The sequence below is a fragment of the Cebus imitator genome, unplaced genomic scaffold (assembly GCF_001604975.1).
Source record: "Cebus imitator isolate Cc_AM_T3 unplaced genomic scaffold, Cebus_imitator-1.0 Scaffold52, whole genome shotgun sequence".
Taxonomy (NCBI): domain Eukaryota; kingdom Metazoa; phylum Chordata; class Mammalia; order Primates; family Cebidae; genus Cebus; species Cebus imitator.
Genome location: NW_016107367.1, coordinates 22,486 through 48,480, shown reverse-complemented (window position 1 = coordinate 48,480; position 25,995 = coordinate 22,486). Strand labels below are relative to the sequence as shown.

Genomic DNA, 25,995 nt, shown 5'->3' with positions numbered 1-25,995 from the left:
AAAGGAGGGACCCTATCACACGGACAGTTGACTTGGGGCCCCAGCTAAGGTCCCCGAGATATTATAAAAATTAAAGCACAGGGAAAAAGTATAAATAACCAAATTGAAAATATTAACTTTTGGCAAGGTTGGGAAACCAAACAGGTATCTTCTCCAACCAATCATGAGTACTGTCTTCTTTCGACATGTAGATGAGTCTCTGTCAAGCAAGCAGTCATCAGCCAAACATGAATGGTCTCTTGGTTCATGGGATGCCGCTACAGCCAAGAAACCTCTCCCTAATGGACAAGCTCCTGTAAGAAGTTCAACATTTTCAGACTATAGAGTGTAAAAAGGAAATAGAGGAAAGGAAAATCAGTTCATCAGTATGCATTTATTAAGTGCCGACCAAGCAACCACAACACAAAAAACAAAAATACTCCACCCTCAGGGGGCTAATAATGTAACTAGAAAGAGAAGACATACCTGGGTAAAAAGAGTCCTAACTGTATGTGACATTTTTGTGACTGAGTGCCATGTGTGTGCTGTCCAGAATGAGTGCTATGACAGCCCCAAAACATGCTGGTGGGTAAGTGTTGGTTTGGAAGTTGTCCTTGAAAGATGGGGCTTTGGATAAGCAAAGGAGAGCAGCAGGGGCATTCTAGGTAAAAGGAATGATATGGGGAAAGGTTTGGAGATAGGAAAGTACAAAATATTTAGGAGAGATAGCAGACCATTTTTGATATAAAAGGATGGAAGATGGGTCAGAACTTTAATGTTTCTGAACAAAGATAATTGGCAATCCTCTAGAATTAAAATAGGCCATGGTGTAATTAGCAAGAAAGAAGTGACTATGGAACTTATGTTAGGACCAGATTGTGGAGGGTTTTGAGTGTCATGTTTTGTGATTCATCCACACTGTTTCATATGACCTGTTGTCTTGCTGAGGAGTATTCAATTGTAAGAATACGCATGATTTATCTATCTGCTCTCCTGTTAATTAAACACATGGATTGTTTCCAGGTTAGAGGTATTACATGTAAAGGTACCATAAATATTCTTGTATGTCTTTTTTGTGGTTTTACGGTCTCATTTCTCTTGAATAGACTCCTGGAAGTAAAAGGGTCACAGGACAGGTATATGTTTAGTTTCATAGGAAACTGCCATACAGTTTCCCAAAGGAGTTGTACCATCTTACACTTCTTCCAGCAATGTATGAGTTTTGGTTTGGCAGCGCATATATTTAAATCAGGAATTTGAAAGGTCGACTTCACAGCAGTGGAACATGGATTGGATGGAGTGGAAGGGACTAAAGGTAAGGGGTCAGTGCATGAGTCCACACACAAGCTGTTAAGGGTGTGCACTCAAGCGACCATACCGGGTGAGAAAGGAATGAGTTATTTTGTGAGATATTGTCAAGTAAGTGAAATTATATAGAAATAGAGGAATCACTCATCTCAGATTTCAAGCTTGACAGAAGCTTGTTTTGGTGGAAAAGATGGACCATCTCACTGGAAATGTGGAAGAGATGAGATCTGGAAACTGACCTAAAAGTCACCTGGCTAGAGATCATGATCAAATCTAGACATTCATAGAAAAAATAAAGGTGAACATAAGGCAGCTAAAGCCTAAACTTTTGTAATTAGAAAGCAGTTAGGGTGTGTTTAAAAAAAGAAAAAAGCGTAAGTGAATTGCTAGAGAGGCAGGAAGACCAGAATAGTTTAGTCCTATCCTTGACGGGCAGCATCCCTTCAAAGTCCTCTAAGCACGGGGCCATTTTGCACTAGAGGACACCAAAGTGGCCTGAAAGGTTGAGGAACTTGCTGAAAGTTGTAGGAGCAAATGGCAGAGCTTAGCTGCTTTATTCTTTCACTTCCCTTCCATTTCACTGTTCAGATACCCTTAGATGTCTTTTTTTTTTTTAAGACGGGGTTTCACCATGTTGGTCAGGCTGGTCTTGAACTCCTGACCTCAGGTGATCAGCCCGCCTTGGCCTCCAAAGTGCTTGGATTGCAGGCGTGAGCCACCATGCCCAGCCTTAGATGTCTTAAAATAGTCAAATGTCCTCTCATTTGCTTTAAAACACAAAATACACCTGAATCTGTAGGGTAGTATTTAAGCTACTGAACTGTTTAGGTACAGTATTTTATTTATTGGAAGACTTAAAGAAAAGGGTTGTCTTTCAGTTATTTATGCAGATGGGGTTACTGTGGTCCCACAGCTCTGGCTCTGGGCAGCACAAGATCCTTTGCCCACTCCCAGCTTTCCAAGGAACCCAAACCCAAATCCCTGCCAGCTCCATCTTGCTCAGCACTTCAATCACCACAGTGGGAGCCACACTGACACCACAACTACTCCCAAGCAGCAATATTTGTCTTTCAGGTAACAATCTTTCAGCACAAAAGAATGCCTTAGAGTAGGAATCAGCCCCTGTGGCAAATTTTTGGGAGGCACTTTGGAGTAGGTGTCCTTCAGGCTTGCCTTCACTGGTGACTGAAAGTGACTGTGATGGCAGGTGAATAACATTCTTGCTTTCTCAAATGGCCATTCTAGTAAACTATGTTTATGATTGAAATAATGTCCTACTTTTAAGAACAGATTCTCATGCCTGAGCTAGAGTACCATCTGGAAACTAGGTTACTTATTGAAAGGTTTTTATTTTTGCTTTATTTTCCCCTAAGTGTAGTTTCTAGTCAAAGGCTTTAACCCATGAGTCTTGTCTTTGTCTACGTAGAGATCTTTACTTCATTGTGGGTTTCTGATTTGGCTACTAGAGATCTTGATGACAAGCTACTTCTGAGGCCTGGGTCCAGTACCATCCTTTCAACTCGAAATTGGCCAAATCGAGCTGTGGAGTTTAGTACATCATCTCTGTCATACACAGTGCAGTCTGCCAGGAGACGCAATCCACCACCACGAACCCTGCATCCGATCAGCACCAGCCATTCATGTGCTGGAACACCAAGACCTGTGGAAGAAATCCTCAGAGGAACCCGAGTGTAGGTTTCAAAAGCAGAACTTCTGGAAACTGTGGTAAAACTAATGCATTTTACATACAGTGTTAATTTAAATGTAAGAACGAAATCTATGCCTAGAAACTAATCATTAAGTAGTCTTATGATAGATTGCCCATATTTTTTTAATGGGATTAAATTTTATTTTACTTTACTTTTTTTTTTAGATACAGTCTCACTCCTGTTGCCCAGGCTGGGGTACAGTGGCATGATCACGGCTCACTACAGCCTCAACTTCCTGGGCTCAAGTGGTTCTCCCACCCCAGCCTCCCAAGTAGCTGGGATCACAGGTGGGTGCCACCATGCCAGGTTAATTTTTTGTTTTTTTTAGTAGAGACAGGGTTCTTGTCATGTTGCCCAGGCTGGTTTCAAACTCCTGGGCTCAAGCAATCTGCCTGCCTCAGTCTCCCAAAGTGCTCAGATTACAGGTGTGAGCCACCGCGCCCGGCTGGGGTTAAATTTTAATGAAATAGATATTGAATCTTTCTGTTGATCTAGCTAAAGACTTCTATGTCTACTTGTAAAAATAAAATGTTGGCAAGAATACTATATTGGGGTTACAAAAGGAATAAAGAACCTATTATTTAATCAAATGTTTTTGTAGTGGGAACATCTTCAGTGAAATTTCACCCCAAAATAATAGTTAATTCCCCTTTAAGGTTTTTCTGTACCACTGGGATCTGCTTATTCCACTGACAATGAAACCGTTATAAACCTCAGATAAGTAGCTGCTTATATACCAGAAAAAATATCCCTTAGCACTTCTTAGGAAGTGACACTAAAAATAATCCCTTTCCTTTTCCCACCCTTCATTCACTTTACATTCTGAGCCTCGTCGTGCAACAAATACCTAGGAGCCAATTTTAAACACAGAATTATTTTAGCTGTTGGTCACAAACTGTCTTAGGATGATTTGTTTCTAAAAATATAACAAAGGTATGACATAATAAGGCCACAACAGTGTTTTCAATTCAGCTTCCAAGTTAAGCATTATTATGTGGATGTAGCTATATCTATACCAACAGAGCTATAAATTCATTCATTTGGGGATGAGTAGTCTTGATGTATAATTAATCTCTCATTCCATCTGACAGTATTTTTTTTCAAAGTTGAAAAGTAAGTTGCTTTGTTACTTCTGGGTCATGAAAGTATCACTCAGTTTCAATTAGTGTCTTAAGTATGAGGAATACTGAAAGCTGCTCCAGATCCTACTGAAGGAAATGAAGGTTTAGGAACTGTACCCGAGAACTATAGCTATTAGGGAGAAGGATAACCAGAAGGTCCAGAACTGTCAAGAATTCCATCATCAGCTGGGAATTTACAAATCCAAATCAGCAGAGAAGTACAATACCAGATAGGGACAAATGTTTTATTCCAGTTATGTGGGAAAGAAAAGGCCAGCTTCTGTTGTGTGCCCAGTATAGAGCTTCAAAACAAAATCAGCACTATTTTAAAAACTCTAATTTTCCAAAATCCTGAGATCTCTACTTAAAAACATAGTCAGCCTAAAGCTTTCTGTGCACATTAAATTCATCTGCTTCATTTATCTGATTTCTAATCAATTTGCTGGTATTGTTGTAACTTCACGCTTTCATACCTTCATGTTTGTTGGTGGGATCTGTAGCCAGGTGGCAGCTGACTCGCTCTCCTCTCCCTCACCAATGCCCCTGAGTCGAAATAATCTGCTACCACCTATTGGCACAGCCGAAGTGGAACATGTGAGCACTGTGGGGCCACAAAGACAGACGGTATGTTTCTTTCATATTGCCTCTCCATGTGCTTACTATCCAGCCTCATGGGCAGCAATCTGCAAGATTTGTGCTGTGATCTTGATTTATACTGTATTTTGTCAAAAGTACAAACTGAGTGCTAAGTTATGACGTGGGATTGGAGCTGCTTGGCCTGCACGTACCGTATCTGCCAGGGTTGATAGGGTTTTAACTACATACCACACTACAGATAGTTTTCACAGTTTCTGTAACTTTTGTCTCCTCTGCAGAAACCCCAGGGCGATTCCAGTAGAGCTCGAAGTGCAGTGGTGGATGAGCCTAACCATCAGCAACCCCAAGAAAGGCTCCTTTTGCCCGACTTTTTCTCCAGGCCCAATACAACTCAATCATTTTTGGTACAGTGACATACTTTCTAGAATGGTCTGGATAGTGGGGAAAGAAGAAGTGGGGGGAATACTAGTTTGGCAGACTTAAGACTTTATCTACAGGCTTAACTCAGAATGAAAGTTGAGTTTGCAACAATAAAAACAGTATTATAAATACATTTTGTTCACATCCTAACTGATCCCTGACACCTATTATTTAATGCCTTATACAGAAATCGCAAATTCTAAGCAATTTAACACTTAGCTATGTCCGAGCACGAGCAAGAATATTAAACCCCAGTGTATATCAGATGAACATAACTTTATTGTGTAATCCTGCTCTTTTAGAGTTATATCAAAAGTAGTCTCAGATTATGATGAGTCCTGGTGGATGAGTATAAGACTGAAATCTATGCCTAGAAACTAATCATTAAGTAGTCTTAGGATGGTTTGCCCATGGGTTTAGATTCAATAAAAAATTTTTGTAAAAAAAAAAGAATGAAAAGAAAAAAATTTTATATTGATAATCAATCTAGAAAAAGTCCTAAGCACCAAGCTTAGCTTAGGACTTTTTCTTTCTACTGGTGTTTTAAATGCTGACACTACCTACCATTTATTGTGCATTTACTATCCCTTTTAATAGGAAAAACCTGATCAGCAATGGGGTCATGCACTGACCTTCCCCATTTGTAGGCCGGAAGCTTGACCCCACATAAATTGCTTTGTGGCAAGAGCGCTTGGAGATCCTGGGGAAGTAACCAGGGACTCCACATCCTGGAAGTTGTCGGGATGGTGGTGTTGCAGCATACTTGTCCCAACTCATGACCCTTGAACCACAGCAGGCTAAAGCACTGCAAAATCTTTCTTCTACTACAAGAGTGGTTGAGGATAATCAATGAATAGACCTTTGTATTAGTTTACTAGGTCATAAGAAATGACCCACAACTTGGTGCCTGAAAACAACAGTAATTTTTTTTCACAGTTCCAGAGGCAAAAAGTTCAAAATCAAGTTGTCAGCAGAGCCATGCTCCCTTTGGAATCTTCTAGGGAAGAATCTGTCTCTTCCTGGCTTCTGGTGGCTGCCGGCAATCCTTGGCTTGCAGCTGCATCACTCCCAATTTCTGCCCCCCACCTTTTTTTTAAAGACAGAGTCTTGCTCTTGCCTACGCTGGAGTGTAATGGTGCAATCTCAGCTAGCTGCAACCTATGTCTCCTGGTTCAAGTGATTCTCCTGCCTCAGCCTCCCGATTAGCTGGGATTACAGGCGTGCGCCACCATGCCCAGCTAATTTTTGTATTTTTAGTAGAGACAGAGTTCTTGCCATGTTGGCCAGGCTGGTCTCAAACTCCTGACCTCAAGTGATCTGCCCACCTTGGCCTCCCAAAGTGCTGGGATTACAGGCGTAAGCCAACAACTCCCAACTTTTTTTTTCCTACAGCCTGTTAGACTGATTGACTTTTTTTTTTTTTTTTTTTTTTAATAAAAAAGACAGGGTCTCACTCTGATGCCCAGGCTGGAGTGCAGAGCATAGCTCACTGTAGCCTCAATCTCCTGGGCTTAAGTGATCATCTCACCTTAGCCTCCTGAGTAGCTGGGACTACAATCGCATGCCACTGTCCCCTGCTAATTTATTTCTCACTTTGTAGAGATAGGGTCTCACTGTTTTTGGCCAGACGGGTCTCAAACTCCAAGGCTCAAGTGATCCTCCCACCTCAGCCTCTCAAAGTGCTGGGACTACAGGCATGAGTCACATGCCCAGCCTACCTCTGTCTTTACATGGCTTTCCTCCCTGTGTCTATTCCCAAGGTTCACTCTTCTTATAAAGATACCAGTCGCTGAATTTAGGGCCCACCCTAATCCAGTATGACTTTTACCTCGATTACATCTGAAAGACCCTATTTCCAAACTTGGTCACATTCACAAGTTCCAGGTGGTCGTAAATTTTGAGGGAACACTATTCAACACAGCAAACCCCACGAGGTTGACTTAGGGGGAAACTCACCAAAAACAAGAAAAAGGAAAAATGAGCATTTCTGATTCTTGGGGTTCAATGTGAACCCCAAAAGTTTGAGAACTTCTACTGAATTTGCCTTCTCATAATCTGATACAAGACATATGTTAAGTAGTACTTGACGATTGTATTACACAGCTAGATTCTCTCAAACTTTTTTTTTTTTTTTTTGAGACGGAGTCTTGCTCTGTCACCCAGGCTGGAGTGCAGCGGTGCAATCTTGGCAGCAGCCTCTGCCTCCTGAGTTCAAATGACTCTCCTGCCTCAGCCTCCTAAGTAGCCAGGACTACAGGCACCTGCCACCACACCTGGCTAATTTTTGTTATTTTTTTAGTAGAGATAGTGTTTCACCAAGTTTTCCAGGCTGGTCTTGAACTTCTGACCTTAAGTGATCTACCTGCCTTGGCCTCCCAAAGTGCTGGGATTACAGGCATGAGCCACCGCTTCCGGCCAAACATTTCATTTTTTTAAGAGACAGGGTCTCACTCCTGACCCAGGCTGGAGTGTAGTGGTGCAATCAGCACACTGCGGCCTAAAACTCCTGGGCTCAAGTGATCCTCCCACCTCGGCCTCCTGGGGTACACCTCTGCACCTGACGAAAAACATTTAATTTTTGGTTGCCTTAGGAATAAAATTCAACAGATGAAAACATTTCAAAGTCTTCTCTTTCTCATATGTTTAAAAAAAAAAAAGTAAAAATTAATTACCATTTCTCCCCCATTTGCTGTCATAAAAAGAGAGATAGCTAGTTGTTCAATTTATTAAGAATGCTAGCTGTGGCCGGGCATGGTGGCTTACACCTGTAATCTCAGCACTTTGGGAGGCCGAGGCAGGCGAACCACCTGAGGTCAGGAGTTCAAGACCAGCCTAGCTAACATGGTGAAACCCTGTTTCTACTAAAAATACAAAAAATTAGCCAGGTGTGGTGGCACACACCTATAATCCCAGCTACTCAGAAGGCTAAGATGGGATAATTGCTTGAACCCAGAAAGTGAAAGTTTCAGTGAGCAGAGATCACACCATTGCACTCCAGCCTGAGCAACAGAGCGAAACTCCATCTCAAAACAAGAAAAAAAAACAGGTTCAGAGGCAAAACAACACAACACACACACACAGCAAGTAGCTTAACAGCATAGTAATAACATTGAAGAATTCGCAATTTTTACAAGTTAATAAATGGCTTTGTGCGCATCTGGCTTGGGATTTTCTACTTGAAATTCAACACAGTGCACTTAGCCGACTTTTCCGTCAGGCTGGTAGTCTGTGCCTTTTACACTGTTGATTTCAAGGTTTTCCTGTGAACCTGCTAAAATATTATCCTTTGGGAGGAGCTGCATCATAAGAAGTGTCTCCTCTTTTCTCTTTTAGCTGGATACACAGTATCACCGCTCATGTGCAGTTGAGTATCCTCATCACGCACGACCTGGTAAGGGATCTGCAGGTACAGGTGGGGTCATGGCCCTTATTTACTACTGTGTGGATGTGTTAAGACCCAGCTTTTGTCTTTTTCCTACACCTATTTCAGATTCTCTTGGATTTATTGTTTCCCCACATCTTTGTAAATCACCTAAAATTCATTTTGGACCATGGGGTATAATAAAAAGCTAGGAAAGTTCTATTGCTCAGAGCCAGAAAGTTTCAGGTTTTTTTCATACCATGCAAATTCTCACTACTTTGGTAAACTGCTTTTTTTTTAATCCAAAAAGTTTAACCCTAATTAGTCCTTGTTATAACATTCAAAATATTCTTTTAGAACATGGCATGGATTTTATTATGTAGGCAAAATCCGTATTCCTATGGATTAAACTGCTTGGATCAGTTAATCTGTTAGGCCAAGGTAAGAAATGAAATTCTAAACCATCACAGTATGCCGAGTCTGATGCTATCCCCATTAATTCTTTTTATCTTCAAATTATACTCTGTAGATGTACTAACAAAGAAGTGATGGGAGGAAATTGAGGGATGTCTTTTTTTTTTTTTTTCTTTTCGCACTCAAAATGACTCGGTTCCAGCAAAGAGGGGTCTTTTTTCAGACGGTCTCACTCTGTTGACCAGGCCGGAATGCAGTGGCATGATCATGGCTCACTGGAGCCTCAACCACCTGAGCTCAAGGGATCCTCCCACCTAAGCCTCCCACATAGCTGGGACTACAAGTAGTGCCACCACACCCAGCTATTTTTTGTAGAGACAGGGTCCCGCTATGTTGCCCAGGCTGCGGGATATTTAATTCTGCCTTTGACACTCTTCTCACCACATCAGGGTCATTCGTACTATGCTAAAGGTACATTTAGAAGTAATGGACAGCTGAGATATTTCCTGTTAATAAGATTAATCTGCAACTATAGTAAAAACTAGTCTGCCTCAAACAATCTTTGTAGTCCAAGTGATTTCTCAGGCCAGTTCCCTGTAGCATTGTTTGGTAGTCTTTAAATGCTTTCGTCAGATTCGGCTTTCATATCTGCATTTGAGCTGTTTAATTTCTGCCACACTGTCAGGTATAACTAATGTAATATTAAAGTGAGTGAATCAGACATCTTAGTTCTTTTTAATTAGTGGGCTCTTCTGCAAAATTAGTTTACTGCTTTCATACCTTAAGAAAGTCCAATTCATAATTGGAGCAAGAAAGCCCTTAGCTATAAACTTGATTATTATCAAACCTGGACTGTCTACTAATGTTACTCTGTGATGTCATCTGACAGGTCCTCAGTTACATGGGTCTACAAAATCTCAAAGCAGAGGTGGACCAGTCTCTCGAACCAGGCAGGGACCTTAAGGCAAATGAGAAGAACCTATCAGGCTGCAGAAAACACGAGATTTCATGAAGCAGTGTTGTCATCAAGTGATGTAGAGCTTGTACAGAAGATTGATTAGAAACCATCTTCATGAAGAGTGATTTTGGCACAAGTGACTGAAGAACAAAACAGCATTATCTGCCAAAAATGACATGAGTGTTGTTTCTACCTCCAGTTACTGTCTCTTTCAGCATAAATTAATCTATTCCATTGGAAAGGAAAGTTTGTACCCAAAGATGCAACAATGAATTATATCCAAATCACTGCTCATGTTGTCTCTTAACAATGATCAGTTCAATTATATAGGATTTGATGAGGTCACACATACACAAAAAGCAGCAAATGATCAGTGACAATATTACTGGCTTCAGAATACTTCAGCTTGTCTTCATTTCTGGAGAGTTATACTCAGTTTTAAGTCATTTTGCTGTCAAAAATCTGACCTCATCAAATTGATGTGATTTCTAAAGCTCTCTTTAGATGTCCTACCCTATCAGCATATTAAAATGGAAGGAGTGTGTACCTAAAAACATATGTTAAGCATTGGTGTAAAGTAACTTCTGTAATAAATTATATTGCATTTTTTTTCAGATAGGACAGCTCAACCTTACAATGCCTACCTGATGCCAGGTTATGCTTATTTTCTTACTAAAGTATGTTACTGGTCAAATCTTTTTTCCAAATATTAAATGTACCTTGCCAGATATTCTCCTGCAGCTCTAAGGAAGTCAATTAAAAAATAATTTGTAGAATCTATTAGTGAGCCACCAGAGTATAATTCCTTAAAAGTTTAAGAAAACCTGGCAATTAATCCAGCATAAACTTATTCTATAGACAGCAGGATATGGGTATGGAGGAGGAGAGGTTTGACTTTCTGATTTTACTGTGGACCTTTTCCTAAGGGCACTCATGAATGCAGCAATGGTTTTAACTATGGCTTAAATTTATTTTAAATTTCACTAAAATACTAATCTTGATTATCATGCCAATTTTAGATCTTATTAATTTTCAGAAAAGATAAATACAAATAATCATAAATTAGGGTAACTTTTTATTATACCAAGGTGTTCTAATGCTATCATATGAAAACAGATGCTTCAAACGACCTGCATTAAGTTATATTTTTAATACAATTAAAAATTACTTTTAAACTATTTGTAGTCACAAACTGAAAATGTGTCATACATGTTTACCTTAAATTATGATATATAAGGCTCAATAGCTAAAGGGTTACTTTATGCATATGGTATATTTCATAGTCTACAACTCAAAGATTTAAAGAGTCCCTAAAAAAAATTCCATATATTCTCATGCCAACTCATCTAAATAGAAATGAAGATCTCTGTAATGTTCTCACAAACCATTACCATGAGTTCACTATAATAATTGGATCAATATGGTTTGCCTTTCAAAGTTAAAGAGTCAGAAAGGGGCCTCTAAGAAGTCATTTAGCCCAATTCCCTCACCCTGTGTGTTTTCCCTCAAAGCCAGTGCAATTTTTTTTTTAACCAAAAAGCTGGACATATTTAATACATACAATTGACAGGTTTGGATTTCACTCTTTGTTTCAATGTAATAACTCTTTTATAAATGAGGAAACAGATTCAGACAAGCTCAGTGGCCCAACTAAAGACATTGGGCAATTAGTGGCAGGACTACAATATACATCTCTTCATGCTATGGAAACCGGGCTATTATAAAGCTGACCAGGACTACTGTTTTCCCCTTCTCTCTCATCCTAAACACCATTCATATTTTTCTAGGTCACATTTTACTGGGATCATTTACAAAGCCCCCAGAACTTAACCATCACTTTATTTAATCATATACAATTCTTACAAAAATGCCTGAAGTAATTTAACACCTGTACATCAGTACAAAACCTGACTGAGTAAAATGAATAGAGGGTCTATTCAAGATCATTAAGCCCAAATGTAAACTGGGAAGTATATGGAAGGCAGCTATTCCAGCAAGTGTTTGGAAGGTGTTCTAGCCGGGTAGAGAGCCTATTCTAACAGACACACACATCACAGAAAACAGCATGAACAGAACCACATTCTAGATAGAGTTCCATGTACAGAAGATCCATGGAGGCAAGTTCTGTCAGGAAGGACACTGCCTCCCTCCACCCTCCCAACTGTCACCACCAAGTTCCTTCAGGTGAGACCTCACAATGTCAGGTGCTTTCTAGGAAATACTAAGATCAGGTTGACAGATTCTGCTTGGTCTAATCTATCTGAAAAATTAAGGCTGGAAAGACAACTTTTCTCAAGAGTTGAGCTGACTTTTGCCTTCAAATCTTGGCTGCACCTTGCCTACGATAGCATCAATTTACACCTAAGGACCTCTGAAGAGAAAAATTCCATTATTTCTTTTCTTTCTTGAGAGCAGATTTTTTCCCTCCTCCTTTGGAAGGTTTGCAGTACTTTGCTTCCATCCGAGCCAGAAAATTGTCCATTTCCTTTTGCCGATCCTTTTGTCTGCTCTGTTTGAGAAGTTAAAACACAAGCTTTCACAACACTATCCATGGCAAGTACTGAGTGGTTGCCAGGGGCTGGAGAAGTGGAGTAACTGCTAATGGGTACGGAGGTTTTTTTTGGAGTGGTGAAAATGTCCTTCAATTGGTGTTAATAACTGTAAAACTCTGTAAATATATTAAAAACCACCAAACTGTACACTTGAAAAGGACGAATAGATGGCATTCTATTTGTCTACAAGAAGAAAACAAAATACAACACTCCAAAGAAAATATTAGCAACAGGTTTCAAATCATTAAGGAAGAAGTGGCAATAAACTGCCAAGTTTACCTGAATGGCTGCCTTCAGGCTATCCACGCCTTCATCAAGCCCCAACTCCTTTCTGCTCATTTCTGCTTCTTTGGCCTCTTCCTGAGCCTGCAACAGAAACTCACATGAGATTCAGGGCAACCAGCAAATGTTTAAAATACATTCTCTTTCCCAAAAGCAAATCCATAATATTGTTTCAACATGAGGATTATATGAATAGACAAAATGAATAAAGTTACCTAATTAGGTTATTTAGTAAAAGGCAACAATGCTGACAACAAGCAGTAGATCCTGTGTTTCCAATTACCATTTATTCGCTTTTTCCCAATTCTACTTGCTAGAGGTAGTAAGTAATTTGGCACTCATAAATCACATTGTTATAAAAAAGAACAGGAGGCTGGGTATGGTGGCTCACACTTGTCATCCCTATACCTTGGGAGGCCAAGGTGGGAGAATACTTGAACCCAGGAGTTTGAGACCTGCCTGGATAACATAGTAAGACCTCATCTCTACAAAAAATAGAAGAAATAAGCCTGGTGTAGTGGCGTGTGCTTGTAGTCCCAGCTACTAGGGAGGCTGAGGTAAGAAGATAGCTTAAGCCCGGGAGTTCAAGGCTGCAGTGAGCTGTGATCATGCCTCTGCACTCCATCCTGGGTGATAGAGTAAGATGTCATCTCTTAAAAACAACTATGAAAAAAGTAAGGAAAACGATGCAATTGCTAGGATACAGGTACTTCCAATTCCTCTTCTGGAAACCCAATTTACTATATTAGACTGGTAATCCCCTTGGGAATCCCAGTTTAAAATGACTTCTGAGTAGTCAGAAGAAACATCAGCAGACTCAGTTTTAACCTTTCTTTACCTGATTTCAAAGCAGCCTTTCTTTGTCAAGTTTTCCTAGGACATTATTTCCAAAATACCACTAAGAACAAAAGAACACACTAAGGTGTTCTTGGGGCAACAACTTAAGAGGCCCCAACATCCCCTTTGAATTTTCTAAGTAGCAATTAATGAAATTAATACTGGGGATGATGATACATTAGGACCTCCCATCCCTATAAGACGACACTGTTTCCTTGTATTCAAATTATCTCTTTAAATTCAGCATTCCCTTCACGTTTGTTGAACAGTCTCTCAAAACCGCCATTTTCTCCTCAAATTCTAGGGAAGTTTCTCAAGCTAACAGTCTACTGTGAATGCAGCTGTGCCGTTTCATCTCAGAAAATGATGAACTTAAGGTAATTGTCAGCCTAAGTCTTAGCAGATGTAGCCTATTAACCAAAATGATCTTGATATACACTCCATGGCTCCCCTCACCAGAGAGGGTGCAGCCATCTAGGCAAAACAGGCCCACAAAAAGGTCAGCTTTCTCTCTGTGCATTTCATATGTAAAAGCTGCAGACAAGTTCCAGGGGGGCACTTATGAAGGCAGCAATGGTTCTAAAAGTTGTGTGTTCCTTGTAAGAATCTAATGCCTGATGATCTGAGGTTTCATCCTGAACCACGCCCCCAACTCACCTTACCCCTGGCACAGCTGGGGACCACAAAGCTAAAGTTTTTCTTAAAAAAAAAAAAAAAAAAAAGGCTGGACACGGTGATTCACATCTGTAATTCCAGCACTTTGGGAGGCTGAGGCAGGTGGATCACAAGGTCAAGATCGAGACCATCCTGGCCAACATGATGAAACCCTGTTCTACTAAAAACACAAAAATTAGCCGATGTGGTGGTGTGCCCCAGTAGTCCCAGCTACTCCAGAGGCTGAGGCAGGAGAATCACTTCAACTGAGGAGGCAGAAGTTGCAGTGAGCCGAGATCACGCCATTGCACTCCAGCCTGGGTGACAGAGCAAGACTCCATCTCAATAAAAAAAATAAAAAAAAATTCTGTATCCAACTCAAGAATCAAACTCTGGCAAAGGCCCCCAAATCTGCACTTTTAACAAGACAGTCTCTGCCATTCTCTTCTTACCCCTCAACCGAATAAGGATCACTGCCTGTCCTGTGTATCCAGGCTCCATTAACTTTATCTCCTGAGGGATGCCTCAGTAAGGCTACAAGAATTGGCCCATATGAAAAAAGACTTCGGTGCTACTTTACTATGATAATAAACAATAAAAATCATCGTGAGCACAATATACTAGAAAAATAGTTTCTCTTGATGAACTGGTATGCCCATTTTATTTATTTATTTATTTATTTATTTATTTATTTATTTATTTTTTGAGACAGAGTCTTACTCTTGTCACCCGGCTGGAGTGCAGTGGCACGATCTTGGCTCACTGCAACCTCCATCTCCCGGGTTCAAGCGATTCTCCTTCCTCAGCCTCCCAAGTAGCTGGGATTACAGGCACGTGCCACTACGCCCAGTTAATCTTTGTATTTTTAGTAGAAATGGTGTTTTCACCATGTTGGCCAGGATGGTCTCAATCTCTTGACCTCGTGATCCACCCACCTCAGCCTCCCAAAGTGCTGAGATTACAGGCGTGCCCCCGGTATGTCCTTTTATTAGATGAAAGCTATTAGACCAAGTTAACCCTAGTCATTATTTATGGAGCTTTATGTTTACTTCTACTGCTATAAATACTCTCAAATCGTTTTTGGAAGCAGTCAAGATATAAATCAACAGTATTCAAAATCTTACCCTCCTCTTCCTTGCATTCATCTTTTGTTTCGATTCTTTGACAAAGGCATTATAGGATGGGACTTCTCCCGCGTCAATAGCTTGCTGAATGATATTCCTTATCCTGGGTTCCTCTGTGTACTGCACGCAAAGCACAGACTCCATTATCTGATCCATGTCACCCCTGAAGTCCAGATAGGCCTGTTTAATATCAGCCAGCTCTTCTTCTGAACCTTTGTAGGTCTTTTCAAAAGCTTGAATGTCCTCTAAAGATATCTGATAATAAAGGAAATTTGCTTTAACTTTGGGAGTTTTACTTTAAATAAAAGGTACACGAATAAAACTAGAGTTAGGTGTTGAATTGCTGTAATACAACAGTTGCTTGAGTTGAAATTGTTGAACCAGATTTTCTATGCCTAAGCTTTTCCGGAGTTCTCCTTTGTAAGCCCAGTCTTCACAACTGCTAACTAGGGACCAGGGAAAAGAAATGTAAGTGAAGTTTCCAAGGGTGAAAGTAGACCCGGAATCAGGACTTACAATTGGATATGTAAAATAAAGTGTATCCTACAAAAAAATAAATCGGCCCTTTTCAGTGAAACAATCACATTAACAGGAAATAAAAAGCCTGTTTCAGTAAGTGTGTATTTATATTTCAAGGCCAAACTCAAAATTCCTCATTCCTACAAAATTAACACAAGACCTTAGAGGCAATCAATAAAGGTTTGTTGATCGAATGATGGTAACAGTCACAAAGAAACCTACAGAATCTCCTACCTTTTTGAAGAGTAGCCGCCAATACGACTCCCAGTCTCGGTCTTGGGTGAGCACAGGAGAGTCCTCGTCCACTGTTCCCTGCTCATCGTACACTGCTCTCTGTTCTTTGTCACTGAGAACGGAATAGACTTTTCCCAGGATCTGAGGGCAGAGAGTATCCATAAGTCATCCCTGCTCCTCCCACCGAAACCGCGGCAGGAGAAAGGAAGAGAAGGCGCAAACACCAGCTCAGTGCGCTCCCCCGGGCGGGGCCCGGTAGCCAAAAGGCTGAGGAGGCCCGGGTGGCCTGTCGGCCTCGGGGCGGGATCCTGCATACCTGGAAGCGGCGAGTGGCGTCCTCCTTGTCGCCCTCGGCCACCCGGTCGGGGTGCACCTGCAGGGACACCTTGTGGTAGCCTCGTCGGACCTCGCCGTCGGAGGCCTCACGTCGCACGCCCAGCACCCGGTAAAGGTCGGCGGTGCCGAACACTTCCTCGCAAAGCTCCAGCAGCCCCATGCCGGGGGTGGGAGATACGGCCCGAGAGAAAGCAGCTGCTCCCGGCACCGCCGGCTACCACTCAGGGTTGCTTCTTTTTCCCGCTCAAAAAGCCTAGGGCGCCTGCGTCACAACAAGCGCTGAAAGGGCGTGGCCACGCCGCGCAGCCACTCTTTACGGCGGCCGCAAAATGGGGCGTGGCGAGGCCGGCGCCGGCCAAGGTAAGAGTCGGCGGGTGGAATCCAAATAGCGGGCCGCGCGCAGGAGCCAGGTCTCACAGGGAAGAGATGTTGCTCGGGTCCCTCCTCCCCTTACTCTGGAAATCTGGCGTCCATTTTCCTTTTAGTTTCCCAGAAAAGCTTTTTCAAAAAGTTCATATATTAAGTTGAATTTACAAACTGCTGGCCTATTTTTTAAGTAGAAAACATCAGCATTTAGCAGTTTCACATGGTTCAGCTTAACAGATGTGATTTTTCAAAAATGATCGTGAAAGTAATAGGTAGAGCTACAGGCCCAAATAATTTTGCACCTCACTGGTTGGAAATGCTGGGGAACTTTCCCTGCAGCCCTGCAGGAAAACCTTATACTGAAACCCAAAAAGCACAAAACATGGGTCTTCCAAAAAGATAAAAAACTCTTTTATCTAACAGGACTTTCATCTTACACATTAGTGGAGATAAGATGACCCAAGCCCCCGTCTTAACATAAACTGCTGAAGCAAAGGCTCTTTCTTTTAATACTGTTTAGTTCACAGCTGGGTTTGCGCATGTTGGATCCCAGCTGGCAGCAGGGTAGGTGGGAGCAATCACCCAAGACATGGGGAGAAACTTGGGCCTGAAGACCCAAAGCAAGGCTGAGGCTGGGGAGAAAACTCTGGAAGTAGGATAAGCTCACAAAGGAAGTATGTGTATACATATCTTAGACAAAGGATAAGCAATGCAAAGTGAATACCTCAGAGAATACCCAAGTTAGCAGAAAATATCAAATATCCCCTCACTGACTTAACACTTTTCAGAATCATTCTGCTCTGCCAGTAAATTTCTGCAAAGCCTCAAACTCTCCAGGATACATTAATATCTTTTTAACCTTCCAGAGTTGCCATGATTTTCAGAGCATATCTCTTTCCCAGATCCAAGATCAAACCCAGCTAAAGTCAGTTTTCCTCTCAACCTGCCCTGGCATCAGTCTCAAAGTGGGGGCCAACCAGCAACAACCCCAGGGGAGCTGTAACCACCACAGAATTTGGGATGGCTGGTAATCATTCTCAGAATATAAAACACAGAGAACAAAATAAGCTGGCACATTGAGAGAAACTCCTCTATAAATTTCCTATATCTTACTCACATACCAGAGTTAAGCCACCTATCTTTGCTCATTTTTTCCCTGTATGGACAACATATGTTGGGAAGGGCTTTCTGGGAGGGCATAACCAGGGTATGAATCTTATATCACTGAACAAGTTTCCAGCTCTAGGCTTTAGCTTCCGTGACTGTAAAATGGAGATAATCCTACCTGCCTTCATAATACCTTATAATCATCACAAATAACTGTGTACACAAAAGACCTAGGGTATATGTAGATGCTTTACAATATTATCTTCCAGTTTCTCACGTTTTTTAAGGTACTCACATACATTAACGTTTTTCTATATATACATTTGCTACTGAAAATTGAAGTAGCACATTGAAATATTCTTTTATTGAAACTCACATTTTTGAAAACCAGAAAATCTAATTAATTATTATGCTCCAGCCAAACTACCTAATGTTTTTTCTTTTCTTTTTGAGACAGGGTCTTACTGTCACCCAGGCAATACTATAGTGGAACAATCCAGTTCACTGTAGCACTGCCCTCCTGGGCTCAAGTGACTCAGCCTCCTGAGTAGCTGGAACTATGAGTGATCACCACCATGCCCAGCTAATTTTTAAATTTTTTGTAGAGACGGTGTCTTGGTGTGTTGCCCAGGCTGGTCTTGAACTCTGGCTTCCAGTGATCCTTCCACCTTAGCCTCCCAAAGTGCTGAGATTACAGGTGTGAGCCACTGCCCCAATGAGTTCCTTACATTATTTATTTACAAGTTACTTCGTATTATTGATGTTGAGTTTCATCTCATTGACTTCAGGCTTTTAAAACACATGTGACTACTTGAGACCTATGAATCGTTTTGAGTCCAATAAAAAAGTAGAGCTAAAGGATACTGAAATTATTCAAATACATTCAAACTATAAAGATCCCTTATACATTACTGGCATCAAGGTAGGAAGGAAAAGATACAAGTAAAATGCATCACTCATCACAGGTTCTCAAAATTACTGGTACACAGTTTATCCTAACACAGAGCAGCTTTCTTAACCTGCTCCATAAAATTACCAGCAAGAAAGAAAAGTACGAGAATAAGGTTCACAGCTGAATTGGCTTGGTGTCATAATTCCCTATTCCAGTATTCTCAGAAGGATCCCATCCATAATATATGCAGAAACCACAGCCACATTTAAATGGTTCAGTCTTGATTCATTCTGAACTCCCTTAAACCCAGCTGTTTCTCATTCTTAAAAGGTAGGTTATTATAGCCCAAAAGCAAAACAAATCTACCTTTGTATATTTATGCATGCAGTGGCTCACACCTGTAATCTCAGCACTTTGGGAGGCCAAGGCAGGCAGATCACAAGGTCAGGAAATCAAGATCATCCTGGCCAACATGATGAAAACCTGTCTCTACTAAAAATACAAAAATTAGCTGGGTGTGGTAGTGGGTGCCTCCCAGCTACTTGGGAGGCTGAGGCAGAAGAATTGCTTGAACCTGGGAGGTGGAGACTGCAGTGAATCAAGATCACGCCACTGCACTCCAGCCTGGCAAGAGACCAACTCCATCTCAGAAAAAAAAAAAAAAAAAAAAAGGAATATGCATTAAGCAAGACAATATAATTCTCCAATTACAAAATCAGTAAGAAAGGTAACTGTTCTTGCACTTGAGGGAAGAACATGAAGATTTGAATGGGCCATGAATAATCTGGCTGGAGGTTTTGAAGCAAGAAGTCTTGGAAGCCAGTAGATTGTAAAGTTGTCCAGAAGACCCAGAGCCCAATTCAAAAATCCAATCCTCCCACAGCCACTGTCTTTCCCAAGGCAGTCCAAAAAAGCTAGTTAATACCCACACCCAGCTCTACATCACACAAGAACAAATCTCTCCCTGGGCCCTGTGCAGGCCAGGCCAGAAGAGCAAGGGCAACTCAGGATACTCCATTTATTGAACTCCAAATCTAACAAAAGTAAGATCTCTGCAGCGTTTCAAGAGGACCTTGACCTTGTTCCCACTGCTATGCTCCTTGAAGTCAGCTCACTTATGTTTCTGTAGCTTCTGTGTCTGTAGCTTCTGCATCTGTTTTCTGAGACGATAACAGGACTTCACGTGCCCGTTTCCTTCGCAGTCTCTCAGCACTTGTGATCGTCATAGGATGCAGAGGGAAAAAGCCAGCAAGACCTAAAAGCAACAGACTTTTCACTTATTATAATACAGTATAAGCCAATGCTTCCCTAGGAACTCTGTCTCACAGAACGGAGGTCTGAGATCTGACCCACTGTATGGATGTAAACCATGCTCCTCACTTGCCGAACTCTGTACTACCTCTCCCTGGCAAGGAGACAGTGGATGTCTACTTCCTAAAAGTATTCCCCTTACTTTAAAAAAGGCAAACTGACAGATGGCCATTCAAAACACACTATTCCCATTTTTAGCATAAAATACCAGTCATCCAAAAAGTCTTACAAAGGAGGCCACAAACGGGATCTCCAGATTCAAAATGCCAATTAGATCAAAACTTCAGCTCCCACTTCAGTCCTGGACAACCTAGAAAAGAGGAAAATCTTTTTTTTTTTTTTTTTTTTCCTTTTTTGAGATGGAGTCTCGCTCTCTCGCCCATAATGGAGTGCAGTGGCATGATCTTGGCTCACTGCAATCTCCGCCTCCTCGGTTCAAGCGATCCTTCTGTCTCAGCCTCCCCAGTAGCTGGAACTACAGGCAGGCACCACCACGCCCAGCTAATTAATTTTTTTGTATTTTTAGTAGCGACGAGGTTTCACCATGTTGGCCAGGCTGGTCTCAAACTCTTGACCTCAGGTGATGTGACCGCCTCGGCCTCCCAAATTTTTGGGATTACAGGCATGAGCCACCACGCCCGGCCGAAAAATCATTCTTATACCCACTGTCCTGGAGCTGACTTCAGTTTAAAATCCCCTCAATAAGGTAAGACCAGAGCTTCGTTACCCAGAAGCTTTTCCATAGGCTTAGAGAGGTGGGCCCCACAGCCAATCCAATGACGGATCCTGTCTAGGTTGAGGGCAACGAGTTTTTCTCCATGGCTGTTGGGCAATGGATCATAGGAGCCCAGCTGTTCTATGAAACGGCCATCTCTGGGACACTTGTTGTGAGCAGCCACAATTCGGTAAAAGGGCCGGTTGGTGCAGCCACCCAGGGCAAGGCGGATGGTTAAATGACCTCCATGGTAGGCCTTGCAGAGGAGAGTATCTGTAGAAAAACACCTGGTTAGGACACAAGAACAGCACAAAACGGGCAAAATGACACAGACGGAACAATTCCCTTTTTCCACTGAAATGTCCTCACTTCCAATCCATTCCTGTCAATTCAGCTTAGATACCGTTGTTCTTTGTGAAACACCTCTTGGCCACTCCAGCCAGCAATGATCTCTTCATACCCAAACCTGCTCAGCATAGGTTTGCCATTCACTAGCTCTGTGACCTTGTCGGAACCTTAGCTGCTTCAGTGGGGTGGGGATTTTTCAGCGGTGATTAAGCGGGGAAAAAAAACTGAGAGAAGGATCAAATGTAAGGTAGTGTGGCTGCTTCAGGTTTGGGTTCCCTCCATCGCGCCAGGTAGACCACTGCCTCACCCGGCCCCGAAACTCCCGAGCCCCGTGACCGCCCGGAACGTCTCGCGGGGGCCCAATAACTCACTGAGGTGGACCATGGTGCGGCTCCTTGGAGCGCCCCGCTACCCGCGCGCACCAACAATACGGCCTTGGCGGGGCAGAGGACCGACACAAACACGAGACATGTAGACACAGATCCGAACCGCCCGGCTATCCAAGCCCGAAAGCCTGACTCTGGAAGCGGATGATCCGCTCGCCCCGCCTCTTCCGCTTGCTGCCCTACACTTCCCACGATGCAACACGGTGACCCCTAACGTACCTTAAACTGCTGCAAAAGAGGCGTTTCTGGTGGTGTCTGGTGGGAGTGGCGGTGCGATCCCTCTCAGGCTTGTGAGTCAGTGCCGGAGTCAGAATTGGGCCAAACACAGCCGCGCCAAGAGGAGTGCTGTAACATCCATCCATCTTGCTCGCGTTGGTGCCGAGGCGCAACGCTGAGAACGCAAATATGAAAGGGCGCTCTCTCTTCCTCGTGGATCTCACAGTCCGCTGGGGAGACCGTGAGATTACAGCAGAGAAACTAGTGCAAGGAGAGCAGAGAAGGCAAACCTAATGCTTGCCGACGACTTCACAGAGGAGGTAGCGTCAGGGCCGAGACTAGAAGAATTATAAGTGACTAGAGTTTATCCTTCTCGTTAACCAAAACATTTACATCTCACCTTTCCTCCTATGATCCTCCCACCCCTATCGAGGCAGTCACACCTTAAAAAAATTGAGGGGTTATTCCTACATTTTCCATGCTGTGATCCTGGGCAGAGGTGAAGTACGATTTCCTTTTTTTAACATCTGTAGCCCTAGTAATGGCCTCAGTGTTGAGGGTAATGGTGTCTCCTTAGAGCCGTAGTGGTTTATATCCATGAAAATGCCTGTGTTTGGTGAGAAGGTGTCCATTAGCTCCACCTTCAGCCAAGACCTCTCTGTTCAGCTTTTTTGTTCACTGTTAGTTCCAAAGGGCTAATATGCTCTTTGCCCTAATCTTCCTCCAGGGCCACCTTTGAAAATGATGCCTTCATTCCTGTCTGGCCAGAGATCTTAGCAGCTGCCTTTCTCCAGGAGTGATCCAATAAGCTTTCATCAGAAACCCTAATAATGACCCCAGTATACACATTTTATTATATGTTATACATGTGCCATATAATTATTAGAGCAATTACACTATATATAGCTATTTATATAATACCTATAAATAACTCAGTATACCTTAACTCCAGAACCACACTGATGAATTCTGAGTTTCATATTTTCATTCTTTATTGTGACCCAGTTTCTTATCAACCAGTAAAACATCCAGTAACACAGCCAATGGAAAGAAATGAATGGGTCTCTATTTATGGTGAAGATTCTTTTGTAGGTTATTTTTACAAACCCAGCAGCCCATTTCCAGGCTTCATATGGTGTGAAACTCTCTGGGAAGGAAAGGAACTCAGAGTCTCATATAGAAAATTGTTCAGCTGGAGAGGTATCAGAAAGATGGATTTCCAAAGCCAACGGTTTCCTGTACTGTGTGGATCTCTGCAAGCAAAGCCTCATCTTTCAATTTCAGCTACAGAAAAGAGGAAGAAAGGAAAAAACACTTGTCATAAATGATATACTTTATGTGGCTTTGAAGACCTCTCTTTTGTGGGACTACAGCTAAAGAACATAGTTCCCTGGGATGGAGTTAGCTCTTTATTCCCTACTTCATGAAAACTCCACTAGAAGACCTTAGAACCTTGTCTTGGATACGTGGATATGTTTACTTTGTGAAAATTAATCAAGCACTATGAACAGTCATGATCTGTACATTTTTTTGTAAGATAACTTGATTAAAGTTTACTTTTTTTGTTTTTAAAAAGTGTTCACATTATTACCAGCGTCTCTTGACTAATGTGTAGTATTCCCATTTGGCAAATGACAGCAGGGAATCAGGAAATAGGCTTGTATTAGATCTGGTTTTAGTTTTAGAATCTAGATATGTAGTAGAGACATCTAGGCGCCTACTGAATACCCATTCTTTCTTACTAACAAAATCTTAATTTATTTTCAAGGTAGCATTGCTATCAGCTAAAAAGCCACATTTTCCTGCTTCCAGTGCAGCTAGAGGTAGTCATATGATCAACTGTGGCCTAATGAAATGTAAACTAAAATCATTGGGTAGAACACCTGGAGAAGCCCTTTATTTAGGTAAAGTCCTTTAAAGGGAAGGGAAGTGGCATGGCCCCTTTTCCTTAATGTTCCTTATCTTGCCTGAAAACATGGACATGACAGCAAGCTACATTGGCTGTCTTGCAACTGTGAGGGATAGAAACTGCATGCTACAATTGGTGGAGCACAAAGAAGATGTTGGGTCCCTGATAACATTATGGAGCTGTGGTACCAGCCCTGGACTTTTCATTAGATGAGAAAACACTAATTTGTTTAAACCACTGTCTTTCAAGTTACTTGGGATTCATAAATAATAGAACAGGCTGGGAGCAGTGGCTCACACCTGTAATTCCAACACTTTGGGAGGCTGAGGTGGGAAGATCACTTGAGACCAGGAGTTTGAGACTAGCCTGGCCAACATAGCAAAACCCTGTCTATATTAAAAATACAAAAAATCAGCTAGGTGTGGTGGTACATGCCTGTAATCCCAGCTACTTGGGTGGCTCAGGCACAAGAATTGCTTGAACCCAGAGGTGGAGGTTGCAGTGAGCTGAGATTGTGCTCTTGCACTCCAGCCTGGGCAACAGTGTGAGACTCTGTTTCAAAATATGTATGTATATGTAACATAAAACAGACCAGGGGCTGTTCATGAGCCAAATCTAGCTCACTACCTGTTTTTCGTAAGTAAAATTCTATTGGAACACAGCCATTCACTCATGTGTTATCTGTAGCTGCTTTTGTACTACAAGTGCAGAGTTTAGTAGTTGCAACAAACTGTTTGGCCTACAAATCCCCCAAAATTTCCTATTTTGCCCTTTATAGAAAAAGTTTGCTGACCCCTAGACTAGACCAACCCCTACATTTTACACATGAGAAAAATGAAGCTCACAATATTATCAACACAGTAAGTTAATGGCAAAACCAGAATCATAATTCAGGTTGACTGACTCCCAGGCTATCTTTCTATTAACTATTATATATTCTTTCAAGAGTTGGAAGAAAGATCACCCATGGCAATATGTAGGTTATTATTACAAACCCAGCAGCCCATTGATAATGGCAAAGATGGCAAGAAAAGCCTCTAGAAAAAATATTAACATTATGAAAGTCCTGAATTAAGCCAGTACCTCCCTCCTAATTTCCCACCCTCAACATGGGGCAGGCAAATGACAAAGGCATCTATGTCATACCTTTTTCGTGTACTTGTAGGCCTGCTCAGCTTCTAATTGCCGTCCAACCTGAAAAAAAGTTCAGCAGCTGGTGATGATGACAGGTCATAAACATTATGGTAAGGAAAATACATTGCCTCAGCTGTTTCCACCTAAGTCAGAGGCTTCTACACCTTCCAGTTAAGAACCTCTGAATTCAGAGGGGAAGCTAGCAAATGAAAGGTGGTAGGGAGAAAAAGAGTTGTTGTTGTTGTTTTAAATTTCTCCTTCATTTTGAAAAGCTTAAAGATAACTTGGCCTCTCATTTTTTTTTTTTTAAAGCACCGTGAGTCATTTGTTCCTCTTAGGATTGAAGTCATTCTGTTAGTAATAATTAACACCTACCAGTTCGCACTGTGTAATTTACATTATTTTCATTGTTGATGTTTTCAGTGCTTTACCTAAATTCACTCTTACTCCTCAAGACCTAGGAGATAACTACTGTTATTTATTATTCCCAGTTTACAGAGAGGTTAAGTAGTTTGCCAGGTTTATGAAGCTAATAAGTAGAGGAGCCAGGTTTTAAAACAATGCAGTTTGACTCCAGAGTCCAAGTTTTTAACTACTACATTATTCTGTCTCTAGAAATTAGAAAAAGTAGGTTTCAGAATTACTTCTATGAACATCTAGATATAAGAACACTAACTACTTCCCCCACCCCCCAGTTAATATTATTCTTTGCATGAACCACTCCTCCAGGAGTTAAATGAGATAATATGAATCCACTATTCAACTTCACAAGTTTGTTACATAGTAACTGAGAGTATGTGAAGTCACTTGGGAAAGCTTAAATATGTAAGAACAACAGAATATTCAGGTCTGAAGGGGACTTGGGGAATACCTAGTCCAATTTTCTAATTAATGCTAGTCCGTATGAAATTTTTACTAGTTCACAAAACTTTCATACGCCAAATCCTTACTTCCTACAAATCTACACTTTGAAATGTTCCCACTTGAAGTTCACTGAATTGCCAGTGGCATTTTCCAGCACATCCTTCTTTCCGACCACTATTACCTTTGTTTTCCTACTGCCACAGGGAGGCAGAGGCCCCAATGATGTGGGGATCCTGAATAGCAAAAACAATTTTGAAAAATAATTTTTCTGATATCATGAACATTCCTGCAGTAAAATCCTTGTACATATTTTCTTTTATTTCTTTCTCTTTTTTTTTTTTT

At 41.6% G+C, this 25,995-nt stretch overlaps 3 protein-coding genes and 1 long non-coding RNA gene across 10 annotated transcripts in view; 1 reads left to right on the top strand and 3 right to left on the bottom strand.

Annotated features, from left to right (window-relative positions):
* FAM149B1 (family with sequence similarity 149 member B1) overlaps positions 1-11,045 on the top strand; it is a 58,442-nt gene extending 47,397 nt beyond the window's left edge. For 5 of the 6 annotated variants that reach the window (XM_017528009.1, XM_017528005.2, XM_017528011.2 and 2 more), the window contains 6 exons: positions 192-295; positions 2,754-2,978; positions 4,618-4,741; positions 4,993-5,118; positions 8,468-8,540; positions 9,799-11,045. In XM_017528009.1, the coding sequence (XP_017383498.1) occupies positions 192-295; positions 2,754-2,978; positions 4,618-4,741; positions 4,993-5,118; positions 8,468-8,540; positions 9,799-9,872 (726 nt within the window). In that variant the 3' untranslated portion in view covers positions 9,873-11,045. The remainder of the gene's footprint in view (positions 1-191; positions 296-2,753; positions 2,979-4,617; positions 4,742-4,992; positions 5,119-8,467; positions 8,541-9,798) is intronic. The other variant, XM_017528006.1, reaches the window with a different exon arrangement.
* On the bottom strand, positions 294-19,107 carry DNAJC9 (DnaJ heat shock protein family (Hsp40) member C9). Of its 2 annotated transcripts, none has more exons than XM_037738286.1 (5): positions 16,386-19,107; positions 16,070-16,210; positions 15,317-15,571; positions 12,699-12,785; positions 294-1,809 (listed from the first exon to the last, which is right to left on the bottom strand). In XM_037738286.1, exons 1-5 carry the CDS (start codon positions 16,563-16,565, stop codon positions 1,741-1,743), a joined length of 732 nt encoding a protein of 243 aa, XP_037594214.1. In that variant the 5' UTR covers positions 16,566-19,107; the 3' UTR covers positions 294-1,740. The 2 variants fall into 2 exon arrangements, with proteins under 2 accessions (XP_037594214.1, XP_017383516.1); XM_017528027.2 differs by lacking the exon at positions 294-1,809 and adding an exon at positions 11,445-12,376.
* A 667-nt stretch (positions 19,108-19,774) lies between these two features.
* Positions 19,775-21,722, bottom strand: MRPS16 (mitochondrial ribosomal protein S16). Its single transcript, XM_017528030.2, has 3 exons — positions 21,516-21,722; positions 20,809-21,069; positions 19,775-20,025 (listed from the first exon to the last, which is right to left on the bottom strand). The coding sequence occupies exons 1-3, from the start codon at positions 21,526-21,528 to the stop codon at positions 19,886-19,888; spliced, it is 414 nt and encodes a 137-aa protein (XP_017383519.1). The 5' UTR covers positions 21,529-21,722; the 3' UTR covers positions 19,775-19,885.
* A 994-nt stretch (positions 21,723-22,716) lies between these two features.
* LOC119471145 lies at positions 22,717-25,577 on the bottom strand. The gene is made up of 2 exons (XR_005200142.1): positions 24,802-25,577; positions 22,717-23,030 (listed from the first exon to the last, which is right to left on the bottom strand). It is a non-coding gene; the product is annotated as an uncharacterized LOC119471145 (long non-coding RNA).
* Between the last annotated feature and the right edge of the window lie 418 nt (positions 25,578-25,995).